This window comes from Pristiophorus japonicus, chromosome 4 (genome assembly GCF_044704955.1).
Source record: "Pristiophorus japonicus isolate sPriJap1 chromosome 4, sPriJap1.hap1, whole genome shotgun sequence".
NCBI lineage: Eukaryota > Metazoa > Chordata > Chondrichthyes > Pristiophoridae > Pristiophorus > Pristiophorus japonicus.
The window spans coordinates 71,632,026-71,647,717 of NC_091980.1; the positions used below are offsets into that span (position 1 = coordinate 71,632,026).

General features: G+C 45.2%; 1 protein-coding gene across 1 annotated transcript in view; it reads right to left on the bottom strand.

Moving 5' to 3' along the window:
• The window catches only part of LOC139262455 (electrogenic sodium bicarbonate cotransporter 1-like), a 152,336-nt gene extending 142,470 nt beyond the window's left edge, over positions 1-9,866 (bottom strand). Inside the window, exon 1 of the mRNA XM_070877641.1 lies at positions 9,589-9,866. Coding sequence (XP_070733742.1) covers positions 9,589-9,866 — 278 coding nt within the window. The remainder of the gene's footprint in view (positions 1-9,588) is intronic.
• Positions 9,867-15,692: the final 5,826 nt, after the last annotated feature.

Genomic DNA, 15,692 nt, shown 5'->3' on the forward strand with positions numbered 1-15,692 from the left:
AGGATGCCACATGTACCAGCTCAACAGAGGGCGAGATCGCATACAAGCTCTACTGCAGAGGATTCAGATACTGACTTCGAGAGCCCATGGTATACTTAGTACACTGGGTAGCCTGCCAGTGAGTTTGTGCAAAAGGACGCAGAGCATGGAGGACGATTCTGTCCAACATGGATCGAGCAGTCAACTCCATCCACAGGACAGTGGTGCACAGAGTCTTGGAGCCTCTCCTGGCAGCTTACACTGCTGCTATCTTCACTTTGGGGGGGTCAGTGTTGAGGGGGGCTTCCAGAGTGTCACGTCACTCCTGCATTCTGTTCTCACACAGAGCCACGGGAGTGCTGAGGCAAAGCCTCAGGAGAGTGGTCTTGGCTCCATGGGAGAGGCTGTCCTCTGCCACCTACTGCACCAGTGCTCTTATTAGTGCCATACAACTAACTCGGCCAGACTGCTCTGGCTCACACCGAGATGCTGAAACCGGGCCCTTAAGGCTCACAGCTGCTCGAGGTTGCCCACCATGGCCATCGAAAGCGTCCTCAATGGAAACTCTGCAGCCTTCCACCTTCCAAGCTGTCGCCACTGGGAAACACTCTGTACGAGCACTAGGATAGGTAAACAAGCACACAAGACCGGCACCAAGAGCTTGCACAAGGATGATTCATAATTATCTCTGTTCACTGAGACAAAGATGGAATTGAACTGTTTGCTAAAAATTTTTTTGTTCTGGATATGGTATTTATATTAGTAGTGAAGTGAGGGCAAGACCCACAAGGCTGGACTGAAGGAAAGCAATTGGATGATGGTAAGGTTGTTATACTGGGGATGGGAGTGAGGGTTGAAGTGAAGCACTCCTCGATGAGCAGCTCCCAGAGCTCTGGCAGTTAGGGGCAGAGATTGATGGTCGATGCCTCTCCTGCTCTTCCTCCCGCTGCTACCATTCACGTTGACCAGGTGATGGTAAGGGCTGGTCCCGCATGATGGCAAAGTTATTCAGCATGCAGCATGCAGCATGTTATATATGCAGACTATAGATATACTCTCTGTGTAGTCACTGTATAGTTGCATAAGATGGATACTTGTTTACCTGACGTACTATTAATAAGGTTTACACTGTGTATATACTATGCTGGCACCACTAGAGGGTGCAACTGGTGGAGACCGGGATTTTCTGCCCTGGTGGCAGGGGCTGTATAAAAGGGTAGCCACCACGCAGCTGCCTCACTCTGAAGTTATGAATAAAGGACTAAGGTCACTACAGTTTGAGTGCAACACATTGCCCTCGTGGAGTCATTCATAAGTACATTGCAGACATAACACAGCAGACAATTACAAATCTGCATACCCGCTCAGGGGTGTACTGCAAAGCTCCTCTTGATTGATCCAGGCTGGTGTTTTGGAGCACAAGGCAATTTGAATGCAGTCTATGGCACCTTACATCCTGGGAAAGCCTACCATGCAGGTGAAGCCTACTGCTCTCTTTTCTTGCTTCTGTCCATAGGGAAGGAGATGTGGAGATGCGGAGATGTGGAGATGTAGGCATTTCTCCTGGTGCAGGAAGGCTTGGTGACCTCCTTGATGCAGCAGTGGACTGAACTGTGATATGTCACTGATGTTGCCTGTTGCAGCCTGAAAAGAGCCTGTGGCATAAAAGTTAAGGGTCACAGTGACCTTGACAGCCATAGACAGTGCTGTCTATGCCTGGGTGTGAGACACAAGTTGTGGCTGCAGCAGGTGACATAGCTCAGTGCCAGCCTCCTTTGTGAAGCAAGGTGCTTCATACATTGCTCTTCAGTGAAGCTGAGGTATTCGAGCTCCGAGTACCCATCATGGGTATGGCCTCTTGAGCAGTGTTCTCCTCCATCCCCTCTTGTCCCAGATACTCCTACTCTCTGCTGTCTTCCTTGCTGCTCCCTGTTGTCCTCTAGCCCCAAAGTCGGCACTACCAGACCGCCCATGACTGCATCAAACTGTTTATAAGGCAGCCAACAACAATGTAACACCAGCAAGATCTTAGCAGTCAAACTTAACTTTCCAAAGTTAGAACCCAGGCAAAGAAATGCCCAGAAGTTAACCAGCAGCCTGAAATGACAAACCAGCAACCAACCTTTAAATACTGCATGATTCCTTTAAATAACACTGGTGATGGGTGTTTCCTGTCTCTTAATGTCATGAGTTATTGGGTGGGTTTAGCATGTGACAGATGTGATGGCATACCAAAATTGGAAAAGAATCCTCCAACAAGCGCAGGATCCTAATTTGAATAAGTTATTCAGAGTTTTCTATAGTTCTGGTAATCGCTCTGGACTCCTACAGAGAAGCCCAATCCAATATGGTAGGTGGCGCATGTCCAGCTCATATTATGTGCCTGTTTGGCACCTAAAAATGGGCATGGTGTGATCGAATTTCTAGGCCATAGTCTCTACCTAGGTGACAATGAAATATAAATGCTCCTCGCACCTGTTTTAGAAATAAGGGTGAGGGCAAGTGAGAGAATAGTTGGTAGTACAGAGAAGATGGCTAGGGTTATCTTTGACCCCAGGATGATTCAACAGTGGTGGGTGGTTTTGGCAGAGGATGGTTTTGGCCTGATGTGGTCAGCCAGATTGTGATCGATGACTAAGCCAGTTGTGTGCCAGGTATGCACCCCTTTAACAGACCAAGAAGGTCCTAGGTTCCATCCCCATTCTATGTTGAGCTAACTGGTGTCATCATGGACACCAGCAGGGATGTTACAATTTGCCTCCTGGTGTAGAGAGGAGAAAATTGCCCAGGGTTCGTGCTCCTGATTATTATCTAGCAACCCCCTGTGTGGATATCAGGTAAGAACAGGATTGAGCTTGGCAGTCCTGTGTACAAATAGAACAAATATTATGCCAACACTCATTGTCACGGCACATATATGAATAATGGCCTCAGGTGAATTAGGGGAGGATGTGACGTACTATCGCAAAGAATGGGGGATGGGGGGCAGGAGGGAAAAAAAGATTTAAATTGTGATTTTTTTTTGCCAATTTTATATACAAATACTTAGAAATTACAACGAGGAAACTAAACAGTCTGTGTTGGTATTTACCCTTCACGTGAGCATTTTATCCTATATGCTCCTGAATGCACGGACTCATGTTTGCGGTACTGTTTCACAGAGCACTAAACAGTCCTCCAGTATTCCACCAAACTGTCTGTTCTTCCAAGAGTGCCTGGCTAGCGTGCTGGCAGGCCAGTCAACCATAAAAATATTTACTGTGCAAATTATTGACTTTTTATAAAACATATGAATAAATGTGTGTGGTAGCTACCATTTTACTCATTAAACAGAAACTTAGATCACCTCACCAGCAGTTTATTGCCGTGCATTTTTATTTCAATAACACTTGTAACAGGCACTCACTTCACTTTGAATATGCAGGATATTATAGCTAAACCTAATCATTTTCTCACCTGACATATAAACAACAGGTCACTTTCTGACAGAAGCCTGTGGTTAGTGATCGAGAGAAGGAATCCTGACTGTTATTTTCTTTCTCAGAGACACAGCTATTGCTGCTCCCAACAGAGATCAGCTAATTTAATGTACAACAGGAGTCAAACCTGGGGCCTTCGTGGTCTGTATGGCTCAGTACCACACCAGATGGTGCATTCACCCAATGTGCCATCGGTATCGCCTTCTGCATTCACATTGTTCAGAAGCCTTTGACCACTATAGCTGAGGCTCTGGAAAGTCAATGCATTACGAAAGACCCACTAGGCTAGCTTTACTGCTGAAATAGGGTTATGCAGGACTATACAAACAAAGCCCCATGAAAGGAATATTAGAAATAAGTGATTAAAAAGATGAGGCTTCCATGATTTAACGGATAAAGGCACACTGTCTGCTGCAGTACTAAGCCAAACAGAAGATGCTTTTTGATCCCTGGTTGTTATGTATGTTAACTGGGTTTTACCTGCCACCAGAGGGCGCGACTATCGAAGTCCTAATGGTCACTGGCAGACAGGTGCAAGCTGTGTAGAAATGTTGGCAGCCATGTTGAATCCTCACTTTGAGAAGAAATAAACTGGAATAAGGTCATGCTGAACTAGCTCACCATACTTAGCCTCGTGGAGTTATTCGATATTTAACAATTGGCGACGAGTTTAAAATATGAACTTTCACGCCGGTTGGAATTTTGGAGAGATTCGTGGAAGGGGAAGACTGAGAGGATTTCACTGATCGTCTCAACCAGTACTTCGGAGTCAATGGATTGGAAGGAACTGATGGTTCTCCTCACCATTTGTGGGTCAAAAATTTATAGCCTTATCAAGAATCTACTCTCACCGACTTGACCAATGGATAAGATTTATGATGAATTGTGTACGCTAGTTCGGAACCACTTTAAACCGAAGGAAAGCATCATCATGGTGAGGTATCGTTTCTATACGCACAATCGCTCCGAGGGCCAGGACGTGGCGGAATTGGTCACCGACCTGAGACATCTCACTGGGCTGTGCAACTTCGGAGCTGCGTTGGAAGAAATGCTGCTGGATTTTTCCGTGCTTGGCATTGGCCACAAAGTCATCCTTCGAAAGCTGCTGGCTGCTGAATCTCTAGACCTGAGCAGGGCCAGCGCGATTGTCCAGGCATGCATGTCCACAGACGAAAACTCGAGACAGATATTTTCCCAGCATCGAAACTCACCGGCAAGTACTGTGGATAAAATAATATTGTCGGCAGGCAGAGCTGCACGTGGCAGGGCCTACTCGTCCGCATTCGTACAACTTGTAACTGCTCAAAGTCCATCTTTGGGAGTGAATCAAATCTCGCCTTGTTGGCGTTGCGGGGGCTATCATTAGGCCCATCAATGCCGATTCAAGCAATACGTGTGCAAAGGCTGTGCAACAATGGGGCACCTTCAGCGAATGTGTCCGCAAACGAGCAAGCGTGCCGCAACACACCACGTGGCTGAGGGTGATCTATCCAGCATGGATCAAGCGGCACAGGCAACTCAACCCAAGGTACAGGACAAAGAAGTGTATGGGGCACATTCTTTTACCAAAAGTCCTCCGATAATGCTGGAAGTTAAATTAAATGGAGTTCCGGTATCCATGGAATTGGACAGGGGTGCGAGTCAGTCAATAATGAGCCAGAGGGCTTTCAAAAGATGTGGGACACTAAGGCAAAAAGACCCAAACTGAGCCCAATCAATGTGAAGCTGCGTACCTACACCAAAGAGCTCATACCAGTCATTGGCAGCGCAGCAGTAAAGGTATCGTGTAATGGAGCTGTGCATGATCTATCATTGTGGATCGTTCCAGGCAATGGCCCAATGCTGTTCGGCAGGAGTTGGCTTGAGAAAATTAAATGGAACTGGAACGATGTTAAAGCCTTATCATCAGTGGATGACGCTTCGTGTGCTCAAGTGCTGAGCAAGTTTCCCTCGTTGTTCGAACCAGGCATCGGCAATTTCATGGCAGCCAAGGTGCAGATCCACCTAGGCCGGGATGCAAGACTCGTCCATTACAAGGCTCGGGCATTTCCATACATGATGAAGGAGAAGGTCGAGATCGAACTGGACAGACTTCAACGGGAAAGAATCATATCACCAGTCAAGTTCAGCGAATGGGCCAGTCCAATTATCCCAGTGTTGAAAAGCGATGGCACGGTCAGGATCTGCGGCGACTACAAGGTAACGATCAACCGAGTCTCGATACAGGATCAGTACCCGTTACCCAAGGCTGATGACCTGTTTGCAATGCTAGCGAGGGGGTAGTCATTCACCAAATTGGACCTGACCTCCGCTTACATGACACAGGAGCTGGTCAAATCTTCGAAAAAACTGACGTGCATCAACACGCACAAAGGACTGTTTATATACCACAGATGCCCTTTCGGAATTCACTCGGTGGCAGCCATATTTCAGAGAAACATGGAGAATTACTGAAGTCTGTCCCGAGAACCGTCGTGTTCCAAGATGACATCCTGATCACCAGTCGCGACGCCACCGAACACCTGCACACCTGGAAGAGGTTCTACGTCATCTGGACAGAGTGGGACTCAGGCTAAAACGTTCCAAGTACATTTTCATGGCACCAGAAGTCAAATTCCTGGGAGAAAGATTGCAGCAGATAGCACCAGGCCTACAGACTCGAAGACAGAGGCCATCAAGAATGCACCCAGACCCCAGAGTGTGATGGAGCTGCGTTCGTTCCTGGGTCTTCTCAACTATTTCGGTAACTTTCTATCTAGTTTGAGCACATTGCTAGAGCCCTTGCACATGTTGCTGAGAAAGGGTAATGACTTGGTTTGGGGAAAATCTCAAGTCAGAGCCTTTGAGAAGGCCAGGAACCTGCTATGTTCCAATAAATTACTGGTACACTATTACCCATGTAAGCGGTTAGTGCTGGCCTGCGACGCCTCATCATGTGGGGTCGGTTGTGTGCTCCAGCAAGCCAATGTATCAGGCAAACTCCAACCAGTTGCATATGCGTCCAGAAGTCTGTCTAAGGCTGAAAGAGTCTATAGTATGGTAGAGAAAGAGGCTTTAGCATGCGTATATAGGGTTAGGAAAGTGCACTAATACCTGTTTGGGCTTCGGTTTGAACTTGAAACAGACCACAAGCCATTCATTTCATTGTTTTCCGAGAGCAAATACCAATGCCTCGTCCCGCATCCAAAGATGGGCACTGACATTATCCGCTTATGATTATGTCATCTGCCACAGACCAGGCACTGAAAACTGAGCTGATGCGCTTAGCCGGCTACCATTGCCCACAACCGGGGTGGAAATGCCACAGCCCGCAGACTTGCTACTGGTCATGGATGCCTTCGAGAGCGAGGAGTCACCCGTCATGGCTCGCCAAATTAGGACCTGGACCAGCCAGGGTCCTGTACAGTCAAGCGTAAAAAGGTATATCCTAAATGGAAATTGGTCTGCCATTCCCAGGGAAATGCAGGATGAAATTAAGTCCAAACCCATCGCAAAGATGAATTGTCTATTCAGTCTGATTGTCTGTTATCGGGTAATCATGTTGTTATGCCAAAAAAAGGCAGAGAAACTTTTGTGCGAGATTTACATAGTACCCACCCAGGCATTGTCATGATGAAGGCCGTTGCCAGGTGTCAGGTTTAATGGCCCGGCATTGACTCGGACTTGGAGTCATGCGTGCATCAGTGCAACACTTGCATACAACTGAGTAACGCACCTGTGGAGGCTCCGTTGAGTCTGTAGTCATGGCCCCATGGTAGTGGACGCTTACTCCAAATGGATTGAATGCGTAATCATGTCATCCAGCACGTCCACAGCCACTATTGAAAGCTTCCGGGCCATGTTCACCACCCATGGCCTGCTTGACGTCCTTGTCAGCGACAACGGACTGTGTTTCACCAATTCGGAATTCCACGAGTTTATGACCCGTAATGGCATCAAGCATGTCAGATCTGCCCCTTTCAAACCCGCGTCTAATGGTCAAGCGGAGCGGGCTGTCCAAACCATTAAGCAGAGCCTAAAACGCGTGACTCACGGCTCCCTACAAACCTGCTTGTCCCGCATTCTGCTCAGTTACCGGATGAGACCCCACTCGCTTACTAGGATCCCTCCTGCCGAGCTGTTAATGAAGAGAGGCCTCAAAACCAGGCTCTCCCTTGTACACTCGGATCTCAATGATCACATCGAAACCAGAAGGCAATGGCAGCAATGGTACCACGATCACATGGCCATATCACGTGACATTGCTGTTCATGACCCTGTGTTTGTCCTGAATTATGGTCATGGTCCAAAGTGGGTTGCTGGCACGGTTTTGGCCAAGGAGGGGAACAGGGTGTTTGTAGTCAAACTGTTAAATGGCCAAACGTGCAAGAGGCACATCGACCAAACCAGACTGCGATTCACAGACAAACCAGAACAAATTGAAGATGACATCATCATCAACCAACCAACACACATCCAACCATCAGTTGACCCTTGTGTCATTCACGAAGATGAACATACCATCCCACACAGTCCTGTCAGACCAACTGCTCCGCAATGCAACAATGGTCCTACTAACTCACCCAAGCTTGGGTTCGAACTGAGAAGATCAACCAGAGAACGGAAGGCCCCGGACCGTCTCAACTTGTAAATACAACCTGTACCAAGGACTTTGGGGGGAATGATGTTATGTATGTTAACTGGGCTTTACCTGCCACCGGAGGGCGTGACTGTCGGAGTCCTAATGGTCACTGGCAGACTGTGCAAGCTGTGTATATAATGTTGGCAGTCATGTTGAATCCTCACTTTGAGAAGAAATAAACTGGAGTAAGGTCATGCCTGAACTAGCTCACTGTACTTAACCTCGTGGAGTTATTCGATATTTAACACTGGTGTATGCGGAGTTATCAGTCAAGATAGCAGTTGAAGCACTAGTTTCAATGCCCTTGGACCAGGGAGAGGAAATATCAGCCAGGTGACGATAGAATCGGGCTTGGCTGTGATGGTCAAGTAATCTACAGACACGCGCTCCCTGGGCTCTGGAAAAAAGCCCAGTGGCTGAGGTACTGGAGGGTGGTCGGTGCCGATGGAGCTATACCACATCTAGAGTCAGCAGCAAAGAAAAATTGGGGAAAAGACCCAAATACAACTAGGGATCATTACTCACCATTCATAATAATTACTCTTGGATTTACCTTCTCCTTTAACAATTAGAGATGTAATTTTGTTCTTTTTAACATCATTTATCTCTTTAAAAATACCGAACTAGGACAGAAAAAGCATTATCACAATACATGGCTTTCTGTGAGACTCCTCAGAGACAAGCCTGCACTAATCATATAATTAAAGATCCCTTGGGTTCAAAATCTATTTCTTTCCTTAAAATCTGTAGCATGCCCTTAATTTAGTTTAAGCTAATTAAGCTGTTATGCAAATACAAATGTGTAGCAGAGTTTTCAAATGATACAGCTAATCAAGTTCCATTTCTTGGTATTGGTTTAAATACAGATTAACATGGGCTGCCCTGAAGGCTCAGCAAGTTTAACCAGTGAACATTTGAGCCTCACAGACCTACAAGATTCCACATTCTATCCCATTTTATGCTAAATTATTTAATTTTAGCTGTGACTGTGGTACTATTGCTACAGTTGGTATACGTACCTTTTGTTAGGGAGAGGAAAATCAGCCATATTACCTTCTCCTGATCACTATTCTGTGATCCCTTCTGCAAGCGTAAATGTATGAGGGTGAGGTGAGAACAAGATTGAGCTGAGCTGTGAAACACCTATGGTTCAATTGCCTGTCAAGGCACACACACATGAATAATGGGTAAGATACCAGATGGCACCACTGGAATTGTTCCCACCAAAGAGTCAATGGCTTCAGATGAGAGGGAAGGAAGAAAATGCAGACACAAATTGCAAGGGGAAAAAGTCTCATTAAAAGATAGAAAGGACTTTTGCAAGCACTGCAATAAATAGCAAAGGAAAGATGAGAAAATAAATATTTTTCAAAAAACATTTATTACTTTAAGGTATTTACTTACATATTGTATTTTAATTCTGTACCAAAATATTGTTACATGTATTTATACATTTTTTTAAATGAAATTCCAAATATATTGCAAGATAAATACATAAATGACTCTTACCTTGCTGTTTCCTTCCATTGTAATTCTCTCCCACGAACAGGAAAAAGTTCATCCAATTCAGTGAAGAGCAGAGGGGCTTTGGGTTCCTCCTCTTCACCCAGTATAAAACAGATTCTCTCAGTAGCAGGTGAAACATTTGCAGTAAATATACTTCTATTTACTGCTTGGGAGATGATATGAGAATTGCGGCTATGCAGTTCGGTTTTGCATCCACAATCATTGGGTGCTTTATCAGTCTTATTATATGAAAGCAGCTCTTTTTTCTCTTCAGGTGTCATTGCTCATTTGGCAAAGCACACACTAGATCTGAAATGACTTGTTTCTGTAGAAAATGTGAAACACGACTGAAGTGCTGTCCCTTAAATGCTGTGACTTACGGATTTTCAGTATCCACCAAAATGACTGAATACAATCATGACAACATTGGATCTTTACCGGTATATCACAGATAAAGCCAGTTCTGTCATGACTGATGCAGCTTTTGTTAGTGAGGTATGATAAACTATTACAAAAACAACAGCTCTCTCTTCCTGGACCCCTGAATTCTGCAAAACACCTAACAAATATGGTCATTAGATCATGTTATCAATCATGTTCCTTATTATTTATTTTTGTATAGCAGATGAACATATTTTTAGATATAATATTTGTAAAACAACATTTGCTGATGAGACTGAGGTTACAATTTTGACTGCATATATGAAGTTAATTTAACAGTGTTCTCGCTTCCTAATGTTTCTCGCTTTCTAATGTTTCCCACATTACAACAGTGACTACACTCCAAAAGTACTTCATTGGCTGTAAAGCGCTTTGAGACATCCGGTGGTCGTGAAAGGCACTATATAAATACAAGTCTTTCTTTCTTCCTAGTAAGGTTCATGTTAAGGTGTGGTTCTATAGATTCCCTACAGGACCTTCCTACATGGCTGATATGTCAGCGTGTACAATCAACAGTGGCAAACTATTTGACCACGGGGCAAGAGAATTACAGCGAAGCTTAACCCTGTCCTAGTGTCCCAGCCAAAATCCCCAAAAGTGCATTTTCTAGTCGGGATTACTAGACAGCGATTAGGAATGGAAATCTTGATTTCCTTTCCCCTTCCCAAACATAGCACCAAGGCTAATTGTAGCATCCCGACTGCTTCCCCAACTGAGGTCAGCTAATGCATTATCGGCATAATTGAACATGGACCCTCCTCATCTATATGGCTGAGTTCCAGATCAAGCAATTCGGTAAGGAATTGACCTATCTCCAGTATGCTTATAACCAAAATAAATTTCTTGGCAGTCTTTTTAAGTTGCATTAGTAATCCAGTAATTTTTTTTAGATGTATACATCAGCTTCACTGTTTAAAAAGTAGTGCCTACCAATAATAAGAGGAATCATTCTACAATTTGCACATTTGGTACAATTAAGCTTTACATTGATTGAAAATTACTATTCCTTCAACACGAAAGTGACAATGGCCAGAGTCCAATAAAATGATTACACAGAGAAGCGCATAACAAAGTTTTTGTCTATGTCTTCCAGAAATTTCTACAAACAAGCAGCTATGTTAACAGTGTAAATAGTGTAATGTATACAAAAACAAATTTCACCATACACAGTATTATTATTAAAAACAGCATTGTAACATAGCACAACAAATTTTTTCAAGAACTTAGATAAGAGATCTCATCAAATAAAATAATTTTGAAAGTTCACCAGGTTTTCTCTTGTGCCTCTTCTCCTGAAGCAGTGGGTTATGCCTAGGTTTGTTATCCAGCCACTCTCTGATATATAACTCAAGTGGCCGTTATTCATGTCTGAGGCTAGACAAAGGACATTACTGTATTATTCAAGCATACAGGACACCATATCTATTGTCAGCCAATGTCCATGCAAGCACTTCCAACAGGATTCACAGGATAGTGATCAGGAATAGGAACACTTGCTAATCTTTCCTTCTCCCAAACCTATCGTCAGGAATATCGAAGTAGATACCATCATACCATTGCTCTGGCTAACTCAACATCAACTTGCGATCAAATCTGGGATTTTCCTGACCTATATGACATTTCCTTACTCCATTATCAATGAAAGTTCCATAAATTATTTTGTTTTGGTATCAATTTTCTTCCCTCTTCTACTGACAGAGCAAACTCTGCTGGGATGTAATTGCACCGTACCTTGCCCCAGGGGCCAAGCTTTATGCTTGAGCTTGGACACTGAAGGGCTGATAATACACTCTAGGTGCCTGTGCACAAATTAGCTAACCACGCCAGATGAAATAAGGTCAGCCCTTTATATAATTTTCTGATGCTCCATGCACATCTTCCATGATGCTTTGGGAGCACCAGAGCCACATTAGTAGATACCAGTGAAGGGCTGTTGTTTGCCTGTTGCGCACTGGGCAATTGTCTCATTTGGTGAGGGGGAGGAGAAAGGGGTTTCTGATTAACCAGGAGGAGCATCAGTGGTAGGGGAGAAAGGTTTAAGGATATGATTGTGCTTTTCAGGATGATTCTAGGAATGGTTGGCAGTTTTGGCAGAGGAGAGTGAGGCCAGGTCGAGCTTGATGTAGTTTGCACAGATCTGATGATGGATTGCTACCCAGTTGTGTGCCTGCTCTGCTTAAGTCTGTTTATCTTGAGGGAGTGAAGATGTGAACTATAATCAGAAAAAAAAAGCATCAAAAGGTGACTGAGGGACTGGTGTCACAACACCAAGAAGGGTAGATAGCCAGGTGTGCTGAGTTGAGGGGATAAATGTTAAGTTTTACTGGCAGGCGGAAACTGGGAGTAGCAGATCAACATCCTGTTATACACGTCCCAATTTTCTTTTCCGTTGGCTTTACTGCAAAAAAAAATATCCAGTGGGTGTATAACAGGCGGCCAATCCACTACTGCCAGTTTTCTGTCCAGCATAAAAGTTAAAATCTACCCCGCAATATCACAACAGTGACCCAAGCTTCAGTCAAAGCCAGTTGTAAATGAAATCATCCACAATATGGGCTTAGATGACAGGTCTTGTTCATGAGTGAACAAACATTCTGGAGTGAAATACAGAGATGGTCGATGGTTGTTGATCCAGAGTCCAAGGGTGGGAGGGTGGAATCGGATAGGAAGGAGGTTGGTGAGGTTTTCAACCAATTGGTGCACTCAGTGGGAAATTCGGGGAGCTAGTTGGGATTGCTACTTGTAACAGTGACAGGTGCCTCAATGGGCCCTTTGGATAGCGCCAAGAGTGGCACAGAGGGTAGCCATGAGTTAATTCAAGTCTGGGCTGATGTTCGGAGAGCAAGAAGGAAAAGCAGTAGTGATGGAGTAGAAATTAAAGGTGGTTTAGCTGGGTGACAAGAAGGGGAGAAGAGAGGAGAGAGTGGCTGAGGAAAAAAGGGGAGATATAAGTAATAGGATTGGGTTCCAAATGGATGCACATATTAGCATAAACAGAGGGAATTCAGATTACACAGGCATATACCACAAATTAGATGTTGTGGTTGCAGAGAACAAGGAGAAAATGGGGTGTAGTTTCCTGTGTATTAACATCCAATGACAAATCCAATTGGGACTTAAAACAAATACCCAGTGGAAAATAGAGGAAAACTAGGGGGCAATGCATTACGCACTTAATTATCCTATGCCTGAATTTACACCCGTCTAATGATTCCTGCCTCCAAATGCACCTGGGCTCATTATAATGGCTCCACCTCTAGGCTAAAGATTCACATACATGCAAATTTCCTGCAATTATGCTGGTTCAAAACTGGTGTAAATTAGGCACACCAGAAAACAAAGCAGTTTTTCTGATGTTTTATTGCTATTTTTGAGCAGTTTTTTGTAATCCTCACTGAGAGCTATACTGTATTTTCAGTTTCCTTGATAGCATTTTTATGGCATCAGTACATGTCACGTTAAAAATTGAAAAGCTTCAGCAATTGTATGTTTTTAATCATTAGGTGCTGAATATGCATGTATGATTATTAGATGGCTTGAAATGTTAATTTTCATTCTTAACGGAAAACAGATGTGAATTTGGTGCTTTCCTCAGAACCCGATTGAATTACGTAATTACACAAATTTTTGTGTGTTTACGCCCAGTTTCACGTTCCGATGTATGTTAATGAGATTACTATCTGCTTCTACCATCTTTGCAGGCAGTGCATTGCATCATAACTCATGTTAAAAAATATATATTTTTTAAATCATCTCGTCCCTGCTTTTGCCAATTACCTTAATTCCTTGTCCTCTAGTTACCAATCCTCCTGCCAGTGGAAACAGTTTTGCCTTATCGAGACCCTGCATAATTTTGAATGGCTCGATTAAATCTCTGCTTAACCTTTTCTGCTCAAAGGAGAACTATCACAGCTTCTCTAGTCTCTCCAAATAACTGAATTACCTCATCACTAGCCCCTTTTCCCACCACTGGTGACAGTCCTGTACTCACCAGTACTGTACCCAAGTGTTACACAATGACTGATGTATACCCACCAACACTGTACCCCAATGTTATACAGCTTAAAATACTCTCTACTGACACACCGAAGTTTTGGAAGGATACAATCTAGAATTGTACTGTGTGATATTCACAATTGATGCAGACACAGTGTGCAAGTTTCACACATCCACCATTACACTGCACTGAATCCCATTGATGCATTTGTATGCCCAATCACAACAGCACATTCTGGTGTATAGAGTATTCCCAATCACTACAGCACCCCCCACCCCACCTCCGTGTGTACAGAGTGTTCCCAATCACGACAGCACTTCCCCCTGTGTGTAGAGTATTCCCAATCACTACAGCACTTCCCCCTGTGTGTACAGAATATTCCCAATCACTACAATACCCCCCATGTGTACGGAGTGTTCCCAATCACTACAGCTCCCCCTGCTCCCCTGTGTGTACGGAGTATTCCCAATCACTACAGCACTTCCCGGGTGCATACAGAGTATACCCAATTACTGCAGGGCACCCCAGTGTGTACAGAATATTCCCATTCACTGCAACATACCCGTGAGGCTGTGTTAATGTTGTGTGAGTAAATCAAGTCCATCCCTAATTGCTCTTGAGAAGATGGTGGTGAGCCACCTTCTTGAACCGCTGCAGTCCGTGTGGTGATGGTACTCCCACAGTGCTGTTAGGGAGGGAGTTCCAGGATTTTGACCTAGCGATAATGAAGGAACGGCAATATGCTTCCAAGTCAGGATGGTGTGTGACTTAGAGGGGAACTTGGAGGTGGTGGTGTGCCCATGTGCTTGCTGCCCTTGTCCTTCTAGATGGTAGAGGTCGCGGGTTTAGGAGGTGCTGCCTCAAGAAGTCTTGGCAAGTTGCTGCAATGCATCTTGTAGATGGTACACACTGCAGCCATGGTACGCCGGTGGTGGAGGGAGTGAATGTTTAAGTTGGTGGCTGGGGTGTCAATCAAGCGGGCTGCTTTGTTCTGGGTGGTGGCGAGCTTCTTTAGTGCTGTTGGAGCTGCACTCATTCAGGCAAGTGGAGAGTATTCCATCACACTTCTGACTTGTGCCTTGTAGATGGTGGAAAGGCTTTGGAGAGCCAGGAGGTGAGACACTCGCCATAGAATACCCAGTCTCTGACCTGCTCTTGTTGCCACAGTATTTATATGGCTGGTCCAGATAAGTTAATGGTGACCCCCAGGATGTTGATGGTAGGGGCCACCGCGCTGCTCCCAGGCTGCCGCTCACCACTCCTTTTAAGGCCCCGACCTGCCATTTATGTTCTCACACAGGTCAGGGCCACTGTGCTGCTCCCAGGCCGCCGATCGCCGCTCCTTTTGAGGCTCCGACCTGCCACTGATGTTCCCAAGCAGGTCGGGGAGCATCGGAGGCGGCTTGGGGCCTTGGATTGAGCGACAGCCTGGGAGCAGCAAGGCAGCATACCACTGCAGGGTACAGCGCGAGGCAGTTAGGAGGACGGCGGCTGTGAAGAGGGCGACTGGATTGGACGTCACCATAACCCAGGTCGGTGATTGGAGCGTGGGCAGATACAGCAGGAGCGGCGAGGTCAGGGCGAAGGAACGGCGAGAGATTGCAGAGCGCCGATCGGGGCCCAGGAGAGGTGTGAGTTCGGGGCCCAGAAGAGGGCGAGTCCAGGGGCA